Consider the following 20,119-nt stretch of genomic DNA (forward strand, 5'->3'; position numbering starts at 1 on the left):
TTAGTTATTGTAACTAAAATGTTCTTAAAATGTTTGAAATGCTTTTGTCCTTATTTTATTAGCCCATATACTTCTGCAAATCTAAAGTTTTTAAAACTTTCTTGTCTGTAAACATCAGAATCCCTTGGAGGAACTTAAAAAAAAAATCAGACTCCCAAACCAGTTAAATCAAAATCTCTTAGGTTGGGCCTATGTGTGAACATTCTTTAAAAAAAAAAAAAAAAAACAAACAATTTTCTAGGTAATTCTAATGTGCAGTCAGAATTTAGAGCCATCAGTGTATAGATCTTATTTTCTTATTTGAAATGTGTGTTAAATGACCTTTTCCCATTTGTGTTGACTAGGGTATGTATTACTATTTTTAAAATATGTGTGAGCTCTTTATAAAATAAATATATTAATCTCTTGTCATATTTGCTATAAAAGTATTATTTTATTGATTTTTATCTTATAATTATTTTATTTTTAACATGCAACCATTTAAAATTTTTGTTTAGCCCTACATGACTGTGTTTTCCCTTTGTGTTTTCTTTTCTTTTTGCCAGCCTGTTTGGAATCTAGAAAGTCCTTATTTTGCAGAGATGATGACTCTTCAGTTCTGTTTAGTCCTGGTTTTCCCCTATGGTTTGATAGAAACAAAACTTAGAAACTTTTAATAAAATTTTCATATAAAATAAACTTTTTCATCTATCTATCTGAAATTTTGGTTGTGTATGACATGATCAACATCAAGTAACACTAAGATTTTAGCATTACTTTGCAGTAGATTTGTATTGTTATGTCTAGCAGAATAAAAATAAAAGTATCCAGAAGTAAAGTCTGGGTCAGATCTTGAGGACTGTTTTTTTTTTTTTTTCCCCTCCTAGGGCATTTTGATTGATCACTCTCTTGGAATAAAATCTATTTTGGGAATCTAGAAAGCACATGTTTAAATTTTGAACTGCCTTGCTGCTTCTTCTGCAAGAGTATGGAGGCTCAGAAAATCCTAGACTATCTTTACAGACTGAATAGAAAAAGGCAGTCTGTAATGAAAGTGATTTTATTTTTAATTTGGAGCTTTCTATTTACAATAACTTCTGACCTTCTTGTTCTTTTATATTTGCTTAAAAATATAATTTGTCTTCTTGGACATATGGATAAATATCTGGAATGCTTTCTGACTAAAATTTGAATGCATGGCATTAGTATAACAAAACTAATATTAATTTCAAGTAGAAATAATCTTGTGGATAAAATCAGGACATCTATGTAGGCTTGCTTCTATCCTACTATCCGGGACTGTCCAGCAATAGGTGAAAGCAGTTTATCATGTTATAGGAGACAAATGAATATAGACCTCTAGGTTCAGTACCATGTTATTGACTCACTGGTTTTAGTCTTGAGTCTTGGTTTCATTTAGGAATGATAACTGTAAACATTTTCAGGATCACTCAGTGAATATGTGTTTATGATCATTTTCTCTGCCATCTTTGAATTTGCAAAGGAATATCGTTTTTTAGAAGTTCAATATAGGAAGATAGTGAAAGCATCAGGAAAGCCACCTTAATTCATGAGCAGATGTACTTTGCCATTTGCAAGTAGTAGATGGGCGTTTAATAAATTGTAGCCATTTGGAGTAAAGGACTTCAACTCCTGAAAGACTGGTAGCCCATCCCAGAGAGCACTGTTTTTGTTGAGAAAGCTCTGATTAAAGGATGTATTAATAAGTAGTCCACCCAAATAAGTTCACCCAGCTTAGGGTCTGTCTGAATTTATGTTAGGACCTGTTGTCTTATCTAGGAGAGTTATGTTCTGTAATATTGTTCTCAAAGGTTAAGATGTTACCCTGAGTTACCTGGGTTATTATTTTATCAAAACCACCACTGCATTTCTTACATTATGAACACATGTTAAACTTACTTATATTTTCAACGGTGAGGCCCAGAAGTGTTTAATCTAATTGTGACATTTTACTCAATGGGTAAAGTAATAACGGTATTAAAATGTTTTATTTCACATAGAACTTTATGATTTGTGGCATATTCTTATTTCCTCAACAGCTCAGGAAAGGAGTTGTTATGTTTTCTTGTTTGCTAAATGAGTTCAGGTGGCCCAAGTCTTAAAGAAAAACCTTTCAAGCTTTAACCTATTTATGCTGTTTAATAGCAGGTTTGGAAGAAAATCAGCATAGACATTGCTAAGGGTTTCTACAGCAATACAGGGCAAAAATATAAAAAATTAAAACTGAAAATTTTTAATTTGGGTTCATGATATTGCATTGCTGCAGAAAATAGTCTTGTGGTTTTTTTCTGTTTGCTGCTGTTTATTGTGGGTATATTTTAAGAGATGTGCCTTATTATTATTGTTTTTATAGGCAGTCCCTAATCAACAGAGGAGAACAGGTCAGCTTGCTCCTGGAATTCGATCGCCCCCTCCTCCCACAGATTATCTGGTTGAAATTAACAAAGTTTTACTTTCCATGGATGATACTGAATTATTACTTAATGCTCCAGAGCTAAACACTGTGGTCTATGAAGACTTCTCTTTTCAGGAAGACTCTTTGAAGGTAAAGCTCCAGGTACCTCATTTAAATAGCCACAATGAACTTAGAAAGAAAGCAAGGAATCTGTCCTTGTGTCTTTGTAGATGGTCTATAATTTTTAAAATTTGTGCCAAGGAATTAATAATGTGTATGAATAATCAGTCTTGCCCATTTCACCAATGAAATACTATCAAAATTTTAATTTTTCAGAAGTATGTATGCATAGTTATTAATACTTTGCAACATCAGAAACATTTTTTTAAAGTTTTTATTTATTTATTTTGATAGAGAGAGAGAGAGAGAGAGAGAGAGCATGAGTGAGTGAGGGGCAGAGAGAGAGGCAGACAGAGAGAGTCCAAGCAGGCTCTGTGCTGTCAGCACGGAGACTGGCGTGGGCTCACAAACTGTGAGATCATGCTCCGAGCCGAAATCGAGTCGAATGCTTAACCGACTGAGCCACCCAGGCGCCCCAGAAACTTTTTTTTAATCAAACACATGCACAAATCGTATTCTCTTTCTTATAAACTTGATTGTCAGTTGATGCAAAATATCAGCATTTATCTTGTCATCTAGAACGATTTAAGATTGGCCAGTTGTTGGGGTGTGAGGTATGTTGATTATAAGTTAATTAGGGATCTGGAAGTTTTTAGTTGTTCACAAGACTATTAAATGCCACCAGGGCTTTTTCATATAATTTGACTGCACTTATGTATAATTTTGCAATAAAATTGCTATTAGATTTGATATGTTTGATAGCTCATTTTAGTCACTTAAAGATATTTAAAAATATAAGTAATTCCAGCTTCAAATACTTTACCTTTATAGAATACCATTGAAGCTTTTTATATGTCCTGTACAAATGCTGCTTTGAACAACTGTGAGGATTTCTTTTCTGCCATTAGGATATTATGTAGCATTTCTCACACTTTGTTCAATACAGGGTATTATTTTTTAAAAAGTTGTCAGCTTTGATGAGCAACAATTATCATGTCTCATCATACTTTAAATAAGTGTTATGCAAGATAAATTTTTGGTCTTTTGTGATTCTGTTCTTCTGTTTGCTGGATTTTATTAATGTGTGACAATGCATTTGTAGAATATCAAAGATCAACTGGACAAACTCGGAGAACAGATTGCCATCATTCATGAAAAACAACCAGATGTTATTCTTGAAGCCTCTGGACCTGAAGCCATTCAGATCCGGGATACACTTACTCAGTTGAATGCAAAATGGGACAGAATTAATAGAATGTACAATGATCGTAAAGGGTATGTATAAATTAAGTTGATACTTTCTAAAAAAAATTTTTTTAATGTTTATTTATCTTAGAGAGAGACAGAGTGCAAGCAGGGGAGGGGCAGAGAGAGAGGGAGACAGAATCCAAAGCAGGCTCCAGGCTCTGAGCTGGCAGCACAGAGCCTGACGCGGGGCTCGGACCCACAAACCGTGAGATCATGACCTCAGCCAAAGTTAGCTGCTCAACCGACTGAGCCACCCAGCGCCCCTAAGTTGATACTTTTCTTAAAAAGACCTATAAGTTCATGGGCCATGACAAAGGTCATATGTATACTAAGCTTAATGAGAATATGTTTCACATCCATGTCATAGGCCTTGTTTAGTAAATTGTGATGAGTGTGGTTCCTTAAAGAAAGAGGAGTCAGATCACATGTAGATGATGATTTGCAATATAATATCTTAATAATTAAAGGAAGCACCTTTAATTTTTAGTATCTAAATAGCATTCATTTTCTTTAAAAAACATATATAGTATAAATGAGCTTCCTTTTTTCTAGATTTTGGCCAGAACTATTAATAAGTAGAAATAAAAACTGATGCTATTTTTAAAATATTTATTTATTTTTGAGAGAGAGAGAGAGAGAGACAAAGCATGAGTGGGGCCGGGGGTGGGGGGAGGGGCAGAGAGAGAGAGGGAGACACAGAATCTGAAGCAGGCTCCAGGCTCTGAGCCATCAGCACAGAGCCTGATGCGGGGCTCGAACTCATAAGCTGTGAGATCATGACCTGAGGTGAAGTCAGACGCTTAACCGATTTAGCCACCCAGGTCTTTTTTTTTTTTTTTTTTTTTAAGATTTTTTAAAGTTTATTTATTTACTTTTGAGAGACAGGGAAAGAACGAGAACAAATGGGGGAGGGACAAAGAGAGAGGGAGACACAGAATGCGAAGCAGGCTCCAGGCTCTGAGCTGTCGGCAGAGTCCAATGCGGGGCTCGAACCCATGAACCATGAGGTCGTGACCTGAACCAAAGCCAGACGCTCAACTGACTGAGCCACCTGGGTGTCCCAAAACTGACACCATTAGTAGCTGCATATGTGGTGGATAGGCAAATAAAGTGTGAAACAGAACAATGTAAAGTACTGCATAAGAGGAAAGTTAACCAGAAAAATGTACTGGAAAACTAAAAAGACATTCACACAAAAACTAAGCATTATGTTCTTCATCTTTGTTTTAGCTGGTGTATTTCAAGCAAATATACAGTCCTTGAAAAGATCACTTCTGACGGGCTTTGGGTGTAGTCCTTTGTATGGATTTTTAAAATAATCTCTGTACATTTAGAGAATATTCTTTTACATGCATCTTATGCATACTTCTACCTAATTCGATTTATTAGATGAAGATTAATTTGTTAAAACACAGTAACTTTTTAAGGCTCTAGATTGCATCAGGAAATTGGTTGTCCCATGCCATATGCCGGTCAACAGTATGTGTAAAAGGGTTCTGAGTGAACCTTGTCAATATTGACAGGCTGTCGTTTTTGTTTTTTAGACTTTTTAAGTTTTTTTTTTTTTTTTTTGAGAGAGAGAGCGAGAGAGAGAGAGAGAGCATGAGCATGAGTATGTGTGGGGGGTGTAGAGGCAGAGAGAGAGAGAGAGAGACAGAGAGGGAGACAGGAGACAGAGAATCCCAAGCAGGCTCCTTGCTGCCAATGCAGCCTGATGTGGGCTCAAACTCACAAACTGAGATTATGACCTGAACTGAAATAAAAAATCGGACGTTTAACTGACTGAACCACCTTGTTCTTTAGACTTTTGATAATTGTGTAGTGATAGATTGCATCTTGATTTTATTTTCCTATCTTCATTTCTTTGGTTATCAATGAGATTTCAATATTCTTAGATATATTTACTGGCCCCAGTATTATTTCTTCTGTCAATTGTTAGGTCATGTTCTTTGATTGTTTTTCTATCATGATGTTACTGTTTACTTATTAACTTGCAAAAGCTTTTATCCACGTTAAGGATATTAATCATTGATATTTTTTCATTGCTTCACTATTCACAGCTTTACCTGGGCCCTTTAATTTTCTTAATGGTGTTTTTTGACACATGGAAATTCTAATTTTATATAATCATATCTTATAAGTCTTTTTCTCTGTGATTTCATTATATTTATATGCATATAAGTTACCTTTGAATTGTAAGATTAGTTAAATATTAATGTATATTTTAAAAACAATTTTATTTGATAAAGTTTACATTGAATAACCCATCTAAATTTTATTATGGTATGTATTTTGGGTTAAGCCTCCAGATTCGTGGTTCTGTCCCCTGTTTCTTCAGTAGCAAGAGTAGAGCCCATGCATCTCTAGCTTTTAAACACTCCTCACCTTGTTTTTCTTGTGCAGTTTGGTTTAAAAAACACTAATCTACTTTATTTTGCTTTATTTTTTTAAACAAACTTTTTTTTTCAACACTTTTGTGGAATATTTTAGCTCTTCCTTATTATTGGTGGTACTTCCTTTATCATAAATTTTAAATGTATTCCCACAGCTCATTTTTGTTTAACTTTTCTTTTTATTAAAAGTTTATTTATTTATTTTTGAGAGAGAGAGAGAAGGAGAGTGAGAGAGCAGGGGAGGGACAGAGAGAGCGGGGGAGAGAGAGAATCCCAAATAGACTCTGCTCTGCTGGGGTGGAGCTTGATGTGGGCCTCAAACCCACGAACAGTAAGATCATGACCTGAGTCAGAATCAAGAGTTGGACGCCTAACTCACTGAGCCACCCAGATGACCCTTATTTAATTTTTCTAATTTTGCTTTGTTGCACTGTCAGTTTTTAGGCTGATACCATAATACTTTCATTTTTAAAACATTATAGGGGCGCCTGGGTGGCTCAGTCAGTTAAGCGTTCGATTTTGGCTCAGGTCATGATCTCATGGTCTGTGAGTTCGAGCCCTGAGTCGGGCTCTGTGCTGACAGTTCAGAGCCTGGAGCCTGCTTTGGATTCTGTGTCTCCCTCTCTCTTTGCCCCTCCCTGCCCCCCTCTCTCTCTCTCTGTCAAAAATAAACAAACATTAAAAAAAATTAAAAAATAAAGCATTATAAAATATTTTCATCTAGTACATCCAGAAAAATAATTCCCAGTATATCCAGAAAATTTTTTCATCCAGTATGTCCAGAAAATTTTTTTCATTGAGTATATCCAGAAAATGTATTTTCTCTAATTAAAAAAATTTTTTTTTAAATGTTTTTATTTATTTTTGACACAGAGAGAGACAGAGCATGAGCAGGGGAGGGGTAGAGAGAGGGGGAGACACAGAATCAGAAGCAGGCTCCAGGCTCTGAGCTGTCAGCACAGAGCCTGACGCGGGGCTCGAACTCACAGACCGTGAGATCATGACCTGAGCTGAAGTTGGACGCTCAACCGACTGAACCACCCCGGCGCCCCATCTCTAATTTTTCTTAACTTTAAATTCATCTTTCTTTTTTCTATATTTTTTGTCTGGTAAAATTTTAGTAATTTCAATCAATTTCTGAAAAAAAAAAAAGATCAATTTGAAATGTTTTTTTCTCTCAGGATTTGGGTTCTCTATCTCCTCAGTAAAGTTTTGAAGGTTTGTTGATACCTTTCTCCCCAGGACTGTTATTAAGCAGTTTAGTGTTTTACTTTCTTTCTTGTTTTTCTTTTAATTATTGAAGTCTGGTTGACCTATAATATTGTATCAGTTTCAGGTGTATAACATAGTGATTTGACAATTCTGTACCTTATTTAATGCTCACCACAATAGGTATAGTCACCGTCTGGCACCATGGAACATTATTACAGTATTATTGACTATGTTCCCTATGCTGTACTTTTCATATCCATGACTTACTTATTTTATAACTGGAAGTTTATTCTTTTTAATTCCCTTCACCTATTTTGCCCATCACTTCTCCTACCCCCTCCAGTCCCCAGTAGCCACTAGTTCGTTCTCTGTATTTATGAATCTGTTTCTGTTGTTTTGTTTTTCGGATTCCACATATATGTCAAATCATGTGGTGTTTTCTTTCTCTGCCTGACCTATTTCACTTAACATAATACCCTCTGGGTCCCTTTGTGTTGTTGCAGGTGGCAAGATCTCATTTTCTTTTTAAGGCTGAGTAATATTCTATAGTACATATACCACATCTTCTTTAGTCATCTCTTGATGGTCATCTATGTTGCTACCATATCTTGGCTATTATAAATCATGCTGCAACAAACATAGGCATGCATATATCTTTCAAATTAGTGTTTTCATTTCTTTCGGGTAAATATCCAGTAGTGGAATTCCTGGATCCTATAGTATTTATGTTTTTAAGTTTTGAGGAACCTCCATACTCCATAGCTGCACCAATTTACATTCTCACCAATAGTGTATGAGGGTTTCCTCCTGTCCACATTCTTTCCAACACTTGTTATAGCTTGTCTTTTTGGTATTAGGCATTCTGACAGGTATGAGATGATATCTCATGTGGTTTTGATTTGCATTTTCCTGCTAGTGATATAGAACAATATTTCATGTATCTGTTGGCCCTCTGTATGTCTTCTTTGGAACAATGTCTATGCGTGTCCTCTCCATTTAAAAACACATTTTTTAAAATGTTTATTTATTTTTTGAGAGAGACAGACAGAGACAGAACGTGAGTGGGGGAAGGGCAGAGAGACAGATACAGAATCCAAAGCAGGCTCCAAACTCTGAGCTGTCAGCACAGAGCCCAATGTGGGGCTCGAACCCATGGACCGTGAGGATCATGACCTGAGCTGAAGTCAGACACTTAACTGACTCAGCCATCCAAGTACCCCAGGTCTTCTCCATTTTAATTGGATTATTTGTTGTTTTGGGTTGAGTTGTATAAGTTCTTTACATATTTTAGATAATAACCCCTTATTGGATGTATCATTTACAAATATTTTTGCCCATTCACTGGGTTGTTTCTTTTGTTTTGTTGATGGTTTTCTTTGCTATGCAAAAACCTTTTATTTTGGTATAGTCCCAGTAGGATATTTTAGCTTTTTTATTTTTTGTCTTGCCTGAAGAGACATATCAATAAATATGTTGCTAAGGCCAGTGTCTAGGAGGTTACTGCCTATGTTACTTCTGGGAGTTTTATGGATTCAGGTCTCACATTTAGGTCTTTACTATATGCTTGTTTGTACTAGTGACTTTTTTTTCCCCCATAATTTTCTTACTTTTCTGGTTGTGGCCATTTTTTTCCAACTGGAGAATGATGAGGAACTCCTTTAACTTTGTTTGAGAAACTCTCTCTCTCCTTCAATTCTGAATAATAACTGTGCTGGGTAGAGTATTCTTGATTGTAGATTTTCTCCCTTTAGCATTTAGAATATATCATGCCACTGGCTTCTGGCTAGCAAAGTTTCTGTGGAAAAATCAGTTGATAGCTATATGGATTTCCCTTGTATGTAACTGTTTGCTTTTTCTTACAGCTTTTAAGAGTCTCTCTTTATCATTTGTTTTTGTGGGTATATCTTGTTTGGGACTCTCTCTGCTTTCCTGGACCTGGATGTCTGTTTCCTTTCCAGTGTTAGGGATGCTTTCAGCTATTATTTCTTCACATAATTTTCTGTCCCCTTCTTGCTGTCTTCTAATTTTGGGATCCCATTCATCAAGTGAATGTATTATACTTGATGATATTTCAGAGTTCCCCTAAACTAGTTTCATTATTATTGTTATTATTCTTATTATTTTTATCACTTCTCAGCCTTTTGGCTAAGATCAAATGTATTATTATTTTTTTCTTTGTGCTGTTCAACTTGGTTGCTTCCCATTATCCAGGCTTATGCTTTTCTTGTTTGTTATTCTCGAATTTGTGTGCAGTAGCTTTCTTCTGCACTCTGTGTGCATATGTGTGTGAGTATGAACTTGATTGTCTTGACCTTTGTAGTATATTGACACATCAATTGTATATAATGATCATTTTTTCTTCTTTTTAAAAAAAAGTTTCCTGTTTGCATATATGCATTTGGCTAATATGGTAGAACTTCAAGCACATTGTTGATTAGTAATGCTGATGGCAGAAGTTCTGCCATTTTCTTGATTACAAAAATGTTACCTTTTAGAAAATAGTTTATTCATTGGGAAGTTTCAAAAGTTTAGGCACCAAACTATATTTTTTATTCTAGGAGAGTGTAATCTATCACAACTTTTATTATTTTGTTTTCTTTGTTAACTTGATTATATTTGCTAAAAGGTTACCTCTATTATTCATCCCAGCACTTGGATGCATTATGTTCTTATTCTTAGTATTTTTAAATGTTTAATTTTGAGGGAAAGAGTGTGTGTGCGCATGGGGGAGTGGCAGAGACAGGGGGGGACATAAGATCTGAAGTGGGCTCTGTGTTGACAACAGCAAACCTGACGCAAGGCTTGAACTCATGAACCGTGAGATCATGACCTGAGCCACAGTCGGATGCTCAGCCGACTGAGCCACCCAGGTGCCCCTCTTATTCTTAATTTTTGTTTTTCTCTTTCAACTTTGGTCATCTATCCTAAATGCTTATTTTTCTCTATCCACATTTATCTACCTTTCACAAGCACTAAGTGAGAATTTCTTTCTATTCTATTTTTTTTTTTTTTTGTAAACTATCAAGACAATGGCAAACATCCTGTACTTTCATGGTTTCAGTTATCAGTTATAATCACATGAGGGTGACCACCAAGTCCATTAATCTATACCAGCTCCCTGTGCCATTTGGTCTATAAAACTTTCAAACTTTTTCAGGAGTAGAATTGAGTGATTCATCACTTACATAAACAACTGGTGCTCATCACAACAAGTGCCCTCATCAATACCAATCACCTATTTAGCCCATCCCCCTGCCCAACTCCCCCCGATGCCCCCTCAACCCTCAGTAGTTTGTTCTCTGTAGTTATGAGTCTATTTTATGGTTTGCCTCTGTCTCTCTTTTTTTCTTTCCCCTATGTTTATCTGTTTTGTTTCTTTAATTCCATGTATGAGTGGAATCATATGTTGTCTTTCTCTGATTTATTATACTGTATGTTAACTAACTAAATTTAAATAGCTTAAACAAAAATAGAGATAAAACTAATCTATGGGAAAAACTCCACAAACTTTTCAAATTTTGTTGGCCTATAGTAAAAGTGAGAGAAAAACCATGAAAATATATCATCTTACTTTGAGAACTCCCTTATGCCTACTTTACACTGGTGCATGGTATTAGTTTCATATTTTTCCAAATAAGTAATTTTACAACCATCGTAGACAAATAATGGAGCTCCCTTTTCCTGGAAGAATTTCTTCCCTTTATGTCAACCAGTTATTTCTTCCTTCTCATCTTGGATCTTTGGGTCCTTAAGTTATCTTCTCTCTTAAGAATGTCTTCTCAGGTACTCATCCTCTGTATTTCCTTTGGTGGCTTTCACTGGTATAAGGACAAAGTTCAGACCTTTCGTCTTGAATTTAGAAGGTTTTTAACAGTGTTATCCAGATGGCCTAATTTTTTATACCCTGTCTATGTTGCTCAAAAAAGGTTCCCTCATTCATTTCACACAAACTAGATTAAAATTTACTTTGTTGTCTTTTCCTTCCTAGTTTCTAATTCTTACTCAGAATTCCATCTTCTACAAGGAACAGTTTTCCTTCTTAATTTTATCATTCTTTTTCTATTGTCTAAAAAGTTTTTGAAATTCAATTTTATGACTTCACCCAGCTACCTACCTCTATGTGCTTGTCTATCCATCTATCCATGCACCATCTGTTTGACCAATATTTATTGAGTGTTGACTAATTCAAGGCACATGCAGCTATGTGTAAGTAGTTATAAAAGATTATAAGGCAGATGTACTAAATATATATAGTCTCTTTCCTGGGGTCCAAATGTATATAGTAGAAAACTATAGACAAGCACTTGTTAAGTAGTGCATGGTGCTGTGATGGGGACAATACAAGAGGCCTTGCTAGGCACCCTGAAGTATCTGGGAAGTCTTCCTGGAGATTGTGAAGTTACCTAGGTGAAGGAATAGAGCGAACACAACATTGCAACTGTCATAGATAAAAAGAGAGAATGCTGTGCTGTTAAGGATATGGAAATAGTCCAGCAGAGTTAGAACTCAGAGAGATGAAACCCAAAAGTCCAAAAGGGACTATATTAGAAGGACCTTGGGTATCACGTTAAGTACAGTTGACCCTTGAGCAATATGGAGGTAGGAGCACTGACCCCCCCCCCCTTCATGTAGCTGAAAATCTGTATATAACTTTTGACTCCCCCAAAACTTAACTACTGATCCTTACTGTTGGGCAGAGCCTTAATGATAACATGCTTACTGTTGACAAAAGCCTTACTGATAACATGGTCTATTAGCATGTGTTTTGTAGGTTTAATGTATTATATACTGTATTTGTATAATAAAGTAAGCTAGGAAAAAGAAAATGTTATTAAAATTATAGGGAAGAGAAAACACATTTCAGTATTTATAGGAAAAGTCCATGTGTATGTGGACCTGTGTAGTGCAGCCGTGTTGTTCAAGGGTCAGCTGTAGTTTGTATTTTACTGTGAGAACAATAGGGAGCCATTGCAGTATTTAAACAAGGGAATGAAAGTTTGCTGATTGCAGAATGCATTGGTAGAGGACAAGACTGAGCGCTAGAAGACCTGTCTATGCTGGTCACAGGATGATAGCTTGATTAGGATAGTAGCTATGGAAGTGGAAACTAAGGGAAAATTTGAGAATTAAATAGTTGAGTCAGTAAAATGTGGCGATTGGTGGGATGTTGGAGTAGGAGGAGGGAGGAGTAAAAAATGAGCCTCAAGTCTTTGACTTGAGGACCTAAGGTAGGTGGTGGTACCATTAGCAGAGACAGGGTACATTGGTGGTGAGATAACTTTTAGGGGGAAGTTGGCAAGGCCATTGAAATATTAGAGATTAGCAAACTCATATGTTTATAGTTCAGATCTAAACCAAGCATGCAGTAAGGCTGGAACTTCGAGTCTGATTCTCTGGAAGTTCACAGCCTTTCACAATACTGTGCTGTCTTCCATCTGAGCTGGCTGGGTTAGAGCGGAGGTGATGGCTTTGCAAGACCTTCCGGAGCATGCATCTCCCTTTCTTTTGACTTTTTCGTATTTAATCCATAGCTATGTTGCTTAGATTTATTTTGAATTTATGTTCTTTTTGCAGTGATAATGATCTTTACCAAATGTAATGTTTATATACTCCAGGTGTTCAGATCTTTGAGGAAGACTTTTTAGCAATGTTTTCTGTTCGTTATTGCAGCATCTGAAAAGTTGGAATTCTATGTTGGTTATTTAGTTTTTGTATAGTTTTGTGAAAAGTAGTGAAGATTGTCTCTGTATCTTCTCACAGTGTTTGTTTGAAGTGTTCTTATTTTTGTAGTGCCTAATAGAATGTTCCTTCCCTGTGGGCACTCAACAGATATTAACTGAGTTTTCAAAATGATTTTCATGGAAAAAGAAAATATAAACTTTATTTAGGAGTTAGTGATGCCAGGGACCATTTTATTATTTTCTGAAAATAATATTAGTTTTTTATTACACGAAGTAAAAATTTTATTAATATTGTTAAAATCTTAGGGATATCTTCTAAATCTCTCCTAGCACTACTACTCTAAAACAAAAGGCACAAGGAAATTTAGGATCCTAATCCAACAAAGCTTTCCTTTTTGTACTTATTTTATGTGTTCCAAATATGACAAGCAGTGGAGTGTGACTTTATCTTGCTTTTAAAGAAGCTATTTGCTTATTTATTATTTTAGAGGGTGAGCAGAGGGGGAGAGGCAGGGGGGTGAGAAAGAGAGAGAGAGAGAGAGAGAGAGAGAGAGAGAGAGAGAGAGAATGAATCTCAAGCAGATTCCATGCTCAGTGCAGAGCCCAACTGGGGACTCGATCCTGAGATTGTGACCTGAGCCAAAATCAGGAGTTGGACGCTCAACCAACTGAGCCACCCAGGTGCCCCAGAAGTTAGGTTTAAATAGGAATTTCGATAGCCCTGTGTCTCATTGACTAACCTGGGCTTTGTAGACACTTCCATTCTGTTCAAATGAAGGGGACGCTCCAGAGTAGTCATTGCCCAGAGTGTATTAGTTGGCTAGGGCTGCCATCATAAGATACCACAGACGGGGTGCCTTAAACAACAAACACATTTCTCTCAGTTCTGGAGACAGAAAGTATAAGGTCAAGGTGCCAGCTGGGTTAGCGTTTTTTTTTTTTTTTTTTTTTTTTTTATTAAATTTTTTTTTTTTTTCAACGTTTATTTATTTTTGGGACAGAGAGAGACAGAGCATGAACGGGGGAGGGGCAGAGAGAGAGGGAGACACAGAATCGGAAACAGGCTCCAGGCTCCGAGCCATCAGCCCAGAGCCTGACGCGGGGCTCGAACTCACGGACCGCGAGATCGTGACCTGGCTGAAGTCGGACGCTTAACCGACTGCGCCACCCAGGCGCCCCCTGGGTTAGCGTTTAATGAGGCCTCTCTTCCTGGCTTGCGGATGGTCAGCTTCTCACAGTGTCCTTCCATGGCCTTTCTTTTGTGTTGTTGCAAAATGAGAGAGAGAAAGAGTGAGGGAGAGAGAGAGAGAGGAGAGAAAGATCAATCTCTGGTGCTTATTTCTCTTCCTATTAGGACACCAGTCTTAACGGGATTAGAGCTCCGCTCTTACGACCTCATTTAACCTTAATTACCTCCTTAAGGGCCCTCTTTCTCCAAATATAGTCACGTTGTGGAACTAGAACTTCAGCATATGAATTTGGGGGGACACAAGCAGTCTATAACACAGTGATAATGGAGTGCAAGGAAATTTTGAAGTGTTTTGGCCTTTTGGGTTTTGTTCTAGCTAGGAACTGAGTGTTCTGGGAGTAAAACATCATATTTTTTCCTAAGAGAATAGAGTGATTTGTCATATTTTACATTTCATGGTATTTAACATGTTAAGTGTTTAAAGTTGGGTAGGTTAGCATGGCTACAGCTAATCAACCTTGATTTTCCAAGCTGGAGCAGTCTGTCTTTTCAGTTGAAAAGCTGCCTAGTGTGTGTGCATGTGTGCATACATGTTAAGAGAGAGAGGGGCAGGATTGCTCTTGGTATGGTGCATGTTTCTCTAAGAGAAATCTTTAACTGTAGTCCTTTGTGAAAACTGATCTTGTGGGAGCGGTGAGCTGTGAATTCACTTGTTGTGAGGCTTTCAATTTAAATGAGATTTCAATTGCCTCTTTAGAAAAATTATTTCTAGGGGCACCTGGGTGGCTCAGTCGGTTAAGCGTCCGACTTCGGCTCAGGTCATGATCTCACAGTCTGTGGGTTCGAGCCCCGCATCTGGCTCTGTGCTGACAGCTCAGAGCCTGGAGCCTGCTTCTGATTCTGTGTCTCCCTCTCTCTCTGCCCCTCCCCTGCTCATGCTCTGTCTGTCTCTGTCACAAAAATAAATAAAAACATTAAAAAAAAAAATTAAAAAAAAAAAAAGAAAAATTACTTCTAGACAGTCCTGGAAAGTTTGAAAACCTATTTTGTTTCTTGTCCTCTAGTTATTTTGATAAGGTTATGGAAGAATGGAGACAGTTCCACTGTGACCTTAATGACCTCACACAGTGGCTAACAGAGGCTGAAGAGTTACTGGCTGAAACCTTTGCTCCCGATGGTGGCCTGGACTTGGAGAAAGCCAGGATGCACCAGCAGGTGAGTGCTTTCCATCCGAGGATACGGGTCTGCTCAGAAGGTGGCATATTTTTTTCAGTATGGGACATTTAAGACTGATATGGAAAGTAAGGGCAAATCATGTTAGCTTTTCAGGAGTACATAGTCAACCTGTAATTTTTGTCCCAGTTCTACTTTCCACTTTCAAAGGTCTAAGAAAAATTGGTATTTACAGTCTTTAATTAGGACTTTAAAAATTCAAATAAAAGATGCTCTTTAGTGGTTAATGTAAAACACAATTTATTTTTAAAATTTTATATTCAAAACATTTGTTAATTTTGTACGTAAGGCTTTATTAAGGACAGAAAGATATCTGCATATCTCACCTCTGTTTTCTGTGCTTAAACACTAGACATCTTATTTTTCTTTGTATCATTGATAATTTTTGTACAAGTAAATTATTCTTGAGCTGTGTCAGGGCTGCTGCTCATGTGAGTCGAATGCAGTCTTGGGAAATATAACACAATAGTTAAATCAGTTCTGTTGATAATGGGTCTTTAAAAATAATAGTCAAAAGCAAGCAGAATTTCAGTTTACCATTGTTAAAATATATTCTTTTATTAAATCTTTAAAATATACTTTATGTAGAAGGCTCATGAGAAGTTAGAAAATGCTTTTTCTTTCATAAACATGTTAATGCATTTTTCTTATTTTATGGGTTATAGATAAGTGCTCACATTTGGCTTTAAAATATCCTTTTTTAATTGCTTAAAAATTTACCGACTCGTGAAGCAGTGTCTCAATGAAATACACATTGACATTTACTTATGTATGGTAGGACATAAGGGTATGTGGAGGTACACACACACACACACACACACATACACACACACACACACACACACACACACACACACACACTGTATTTAGAAATGCTTTCAAGCACATATTTGAAGGAAGACAAACCATCTACTTTACTCAAACATAATTCATTATTGGTGTATAGAAATGCAACAGATTTCTGATGCTTGTGCTTTCAGTGTAAACAGCTGTTGCTTATTTTATGTTATTAGGCTATCCTCTTTCAGTATATTTTGCTTGATGGCACTCATGAGAATGGGTTAGATTTCAAAATCGATTTCATTTCACGTGTTCATTGAGATGTAAGTAAAGTGTTTTAAAATGCCTTTTTCATGAACATAAAATATTCTTCCAGGACTTTGTTTTTCTTAACACTTAAACTGATGCCATAGTACCTTTGTGGATTCACTGCATAGTTCAGTTGTGGAGTTAATCTTGAGTTATACTCTGTTACAGGAACTCGAAGAGGGAATCAGCAGCCACCAGCCCAGTTTTGCAGCCCTAAACAGAACTGGGGATGGGATTGTACAGAAACTCTCCCCCACAGATGGAAGCTTCTTGAAAGACAAGCTGGCAGGTTTAAACCAGCGCTGGAGTGTGATCTTTGCGGAAGTGAAGGACCGGCGGCCAAGGTGATGTAGCGGTGATAACTCAAGGGCACAGGGGTAAAGATATTTTGGCAGAGCCTTTTAAGATACAGTTAGATGAGTTCAAAATTCCTCTATTATCTGATATCACGATACGAGTTGTAGTGACATTTAAGACCTCTGCTGTGATGTTCTATATATATTTTTATTTAAGAGAGAGAGAGAGAGAGAGAGAGCATGAGTGACGGAGAGAGATGGGGGAGAGAAAGAGAGAGAATCCTAAGCAGGCTCCATGCTCAGTGTTGAGGAACCCGATGCGGGTTTGATCCCACAATGCTGGGATTATGACCTGAGCCGAAATCAAGAGTCAGATGGTCAGCCAACTGAACCACCCAGGCGCCCCAGTGATGTTCTATATTTTTAGAATGTTGTCTCTTACTGTATTTTTAGGCTACCTGTAAAGTCTCACATTTCTACTCAGATGTGATATGTATGAAAAATATCTTTATTCCTCTCATTTCTGACATTTTATTATGATATGGCAACTGTGTGGAAGGAACTTGAACTAGGTCAGGAATACCTTGGACTTGCAGACTGAAGATCTGGGTTCAGGGTCAGACATTTCACTCACCCACTTCCTGATGGGGCCTTGGGGTCTTCTCTGAAATCCCTCTTACTTGGTTGTTCTTAATGTCTAAGGGTGTGTTACATCCACATATGCTGGTGCTTTTTAAATAATATAGTTCGTCATTTGCATAATATAATGAATACAATGAATTACTGTCTGATTTATGTCAGATTATGTTACAATGTCCCAGATTTTATTAGTGTGTCTTCGGATTGCAAAAATGCTTGATTACCAGTGAATATAATACTCAACATTACAAATTATTTTATATATTGCTTTAAAATTATTTGAAGTTATTTTTGAGACGCTCAAGATTTAATGGATGATTTCTACTTTGCTTAATACATTTCACCCCATTAATGATCTTCTTTTTAGGTTGATGGTAGTTTTGGATTGAAAAGCCCCCAATTTTTTTTTCTAATTTTAATTTTGTAGGTGATATATTAGTGATAAGCTATTGTTTTGTTATGGACCAATCTAATATTTTATCAAGTCCAGTGTTATAGTGTAAAATAGAACATAAAATATGGAGCTATGACTATTTGGCCGATGGCTGCTTTTTATAAAATAACATCATCTATTGTTTTGTGTGTTTCGGTCAGAGGCAAATAATGGTTTTTGCCTTTGGGTTGAGAGATTGCCATGTGGTAGAGACCACGTTTGGCACCTGGCATACATTGTTTCATTTTATCTTCTCAACTCTCTTCTGAGGGGACTCTTAGGCTCATTGTATAGCTTTTGAAACAGAGGCTGAGAAGGGAGAGGTTAAGTAATTTGTCCAGGTCTCACAGAAAGTTGGTGATAGCACGAACTTATGCTTTCACATACCGTGTGTGAACAAATCCCAGAAGACCACAGCTCTTTGGCCAAGTTTCCTCCTCTGTAAATAAGAGCTGTGACAACTTCTCAGAGGAGTGTTATGAGGATTAAATGAGACAGTGTTTGTGAAAAGGATATGGCAAACTGTTCATAGTAAACACTCAAAATATCTGGTTTTTACAATAGTAAGTGAAATGAAAACTTATTCTCTAAGCATGTTATTGCTGAGTTTTGGCAGTAATTGATTGGTTGGTTTGATCAATATCTTTTGAACCTCTAAGGAACTCAGAGATTAGGATGAAGAAAATATTCAAAAGGACAAATGATATGGTATGATTGAAAAGCATGTTGTTAAGGAGATACTGTGTTGTCACAGAGGCAGCAGTGATGGGGCATGGAATTATTTTTTTTCCTTTTTTTATTTAAATTACGGTCAGTTAATATACTGTGTAATATCAGTTTCAGGTGTAGAACCTATTGATTCATCACTTACATGCAACACCCAGATCTCATCACAGCAAGTGCACCCCTTAATGCCCATCACCCACTTAGCCCCCCCAAACCCTCTCCACGACCCTCAGTTTGCTCCCTATAGTTAAGACTCTGTTTTTTGGGTTGTCTTTCTCTCTTTTTTCTTTTTTCCCCTATGTTCATCTGTTTTATTTCTTAAATTCCACATATGAGTGAAATCATGTGGTATTTGTCTTTCTCTGACTTATTCTGCTTAGCATAATATTCTCTAGCTCTATCCATGTCCTTGCAAATGGAAAGATTTCATTCTTTTTGATGGCTAAGTAATATTCCACTGTGTGTGTGTGTGTGTGTGTGTGTGTGTGTGTGTGTGTGTGTACATATCTATATACCACATCTTCTTTACCCATTCATCAGTTGATGGACATCTGGGCTCTTTCCACAGCTTCACTACTGTTGATAATGCAGCTATAAACACTGGGGAGCATTGTACCCCTTTGAATCTGTTTTTGTATCCTTTTGGGTAAATAACTAATAGTGCAAATGCTGGATTGTAGGGTAGTTCTATTTCTGGTTTCTTGAGGAACCTCCATACTGTTCTCCAGAGTGGCTATACCAGTTTGCATTCCCACTAAGAGTGCAAGGGGGCTCCCTTCCCCGTGCCCCCCCCCCCAACTCCTTGCCAACACCTGTTGTTTATTGTGTCGTCAAGCCATTTTGATATCTCATCATGGTTTTATTTGTATTTCCCTGGTAATGAGTGATGTTGAGCATCTTTTCATGTGTCTATTAGCTATCTGGATGTCTTCTTTGGAAAAGTGTCTATTATATCTAATACCTGTTTCTTAACTGGGTTGTTTGTTTAGTTTGATAAATTTTCTATAGATTTTGAATACTAACCCTTTATCAGATATGTCATTAGCAAATATCTTCTCCCATTCTGTAGGCTGCCTTTTAGTTTTGTTGATTGTTTCCTTCACTGTGCATAAGCTTTTTATCTTGATGAAGTCCCAATGTTCATTTTTGCTTTTGTTTCCCTTGCCTCAGGAGACGTGTCTAGTAAGATTTTTCTGACTGGGGTCAAAGAGGTTGCTTCCTGTATTCTCCTCTTGTATTTTGGTGGTTTCCTGTCTCACATTTAGATCTTTCATCCACTTGGAATTTACTTTTGTGTATTGTGTAAGAAAGTGGTCCAGTTTCATTCTTCTGCATCTTGGCCTCCAGTTTTCCAAACACCATTTGTTGAAGAGACTGTCTTTATTCCATTGGATATTCTTTTCTGCTTTGTCGAAGATTAGTTGACTGTGTTGTTGTGGGTCCATTTCTGGGCTTTCTGTTCTGT

At 36.9% G+C, this 20,119-nt stretch overlaps 1 protein-coding gene across 4 annotated transcripts in view; it reads left to right on the forward strand.

Annotated features, from left to right (window-relative positions):
* LOC115514483 (utrophin) overlaps positions 1–20,119 on the forward strand; it is a 352,812-nt gene that overhangs the window by 51,875 nt on the left and 280,818 nt on the right. For 3 of the 4 annotated variants that reach the window (XM_030316511.1, XM_030316514.1, XM_030316513.1), the window contains exons 18-21: positions 2,354–2,557; positions 3,618–3,790; positions 15,303–15,453; positions 16,729–16,904. In XM_030316511.1, the coding sequence (XP_030172371.1) occupies positions 2,354–2,557; positions 3,618–3,790; positions 15,303–15,453; positions 16,729–16,904 (704 nt within the window). The remainder of the gene's footprint in view (positions 1–2,353; positions 2,558–3,617; positions 3,791–15,302; positions 15,454–16,728; positions 16,905–20,119) is intronic. The other variant, XM_030316512.1, reaches the window with a different exon arrangement.

Source organism: Lynx canadensis, chromosome B2 (genome assembly GCF_007474595.2).
Source record: "Lynx canadensis isolate LIC74 chromosome B2, mLynCan4.pri.v2, whole genome shotgun sequence".
NCBI classification, from domain to species: domain Eukaryota; kingdom Metazoa; phylum Chordata; class Mammalia; order Carnivora; family Felidae; genus Lynx; species Lynx canadensis.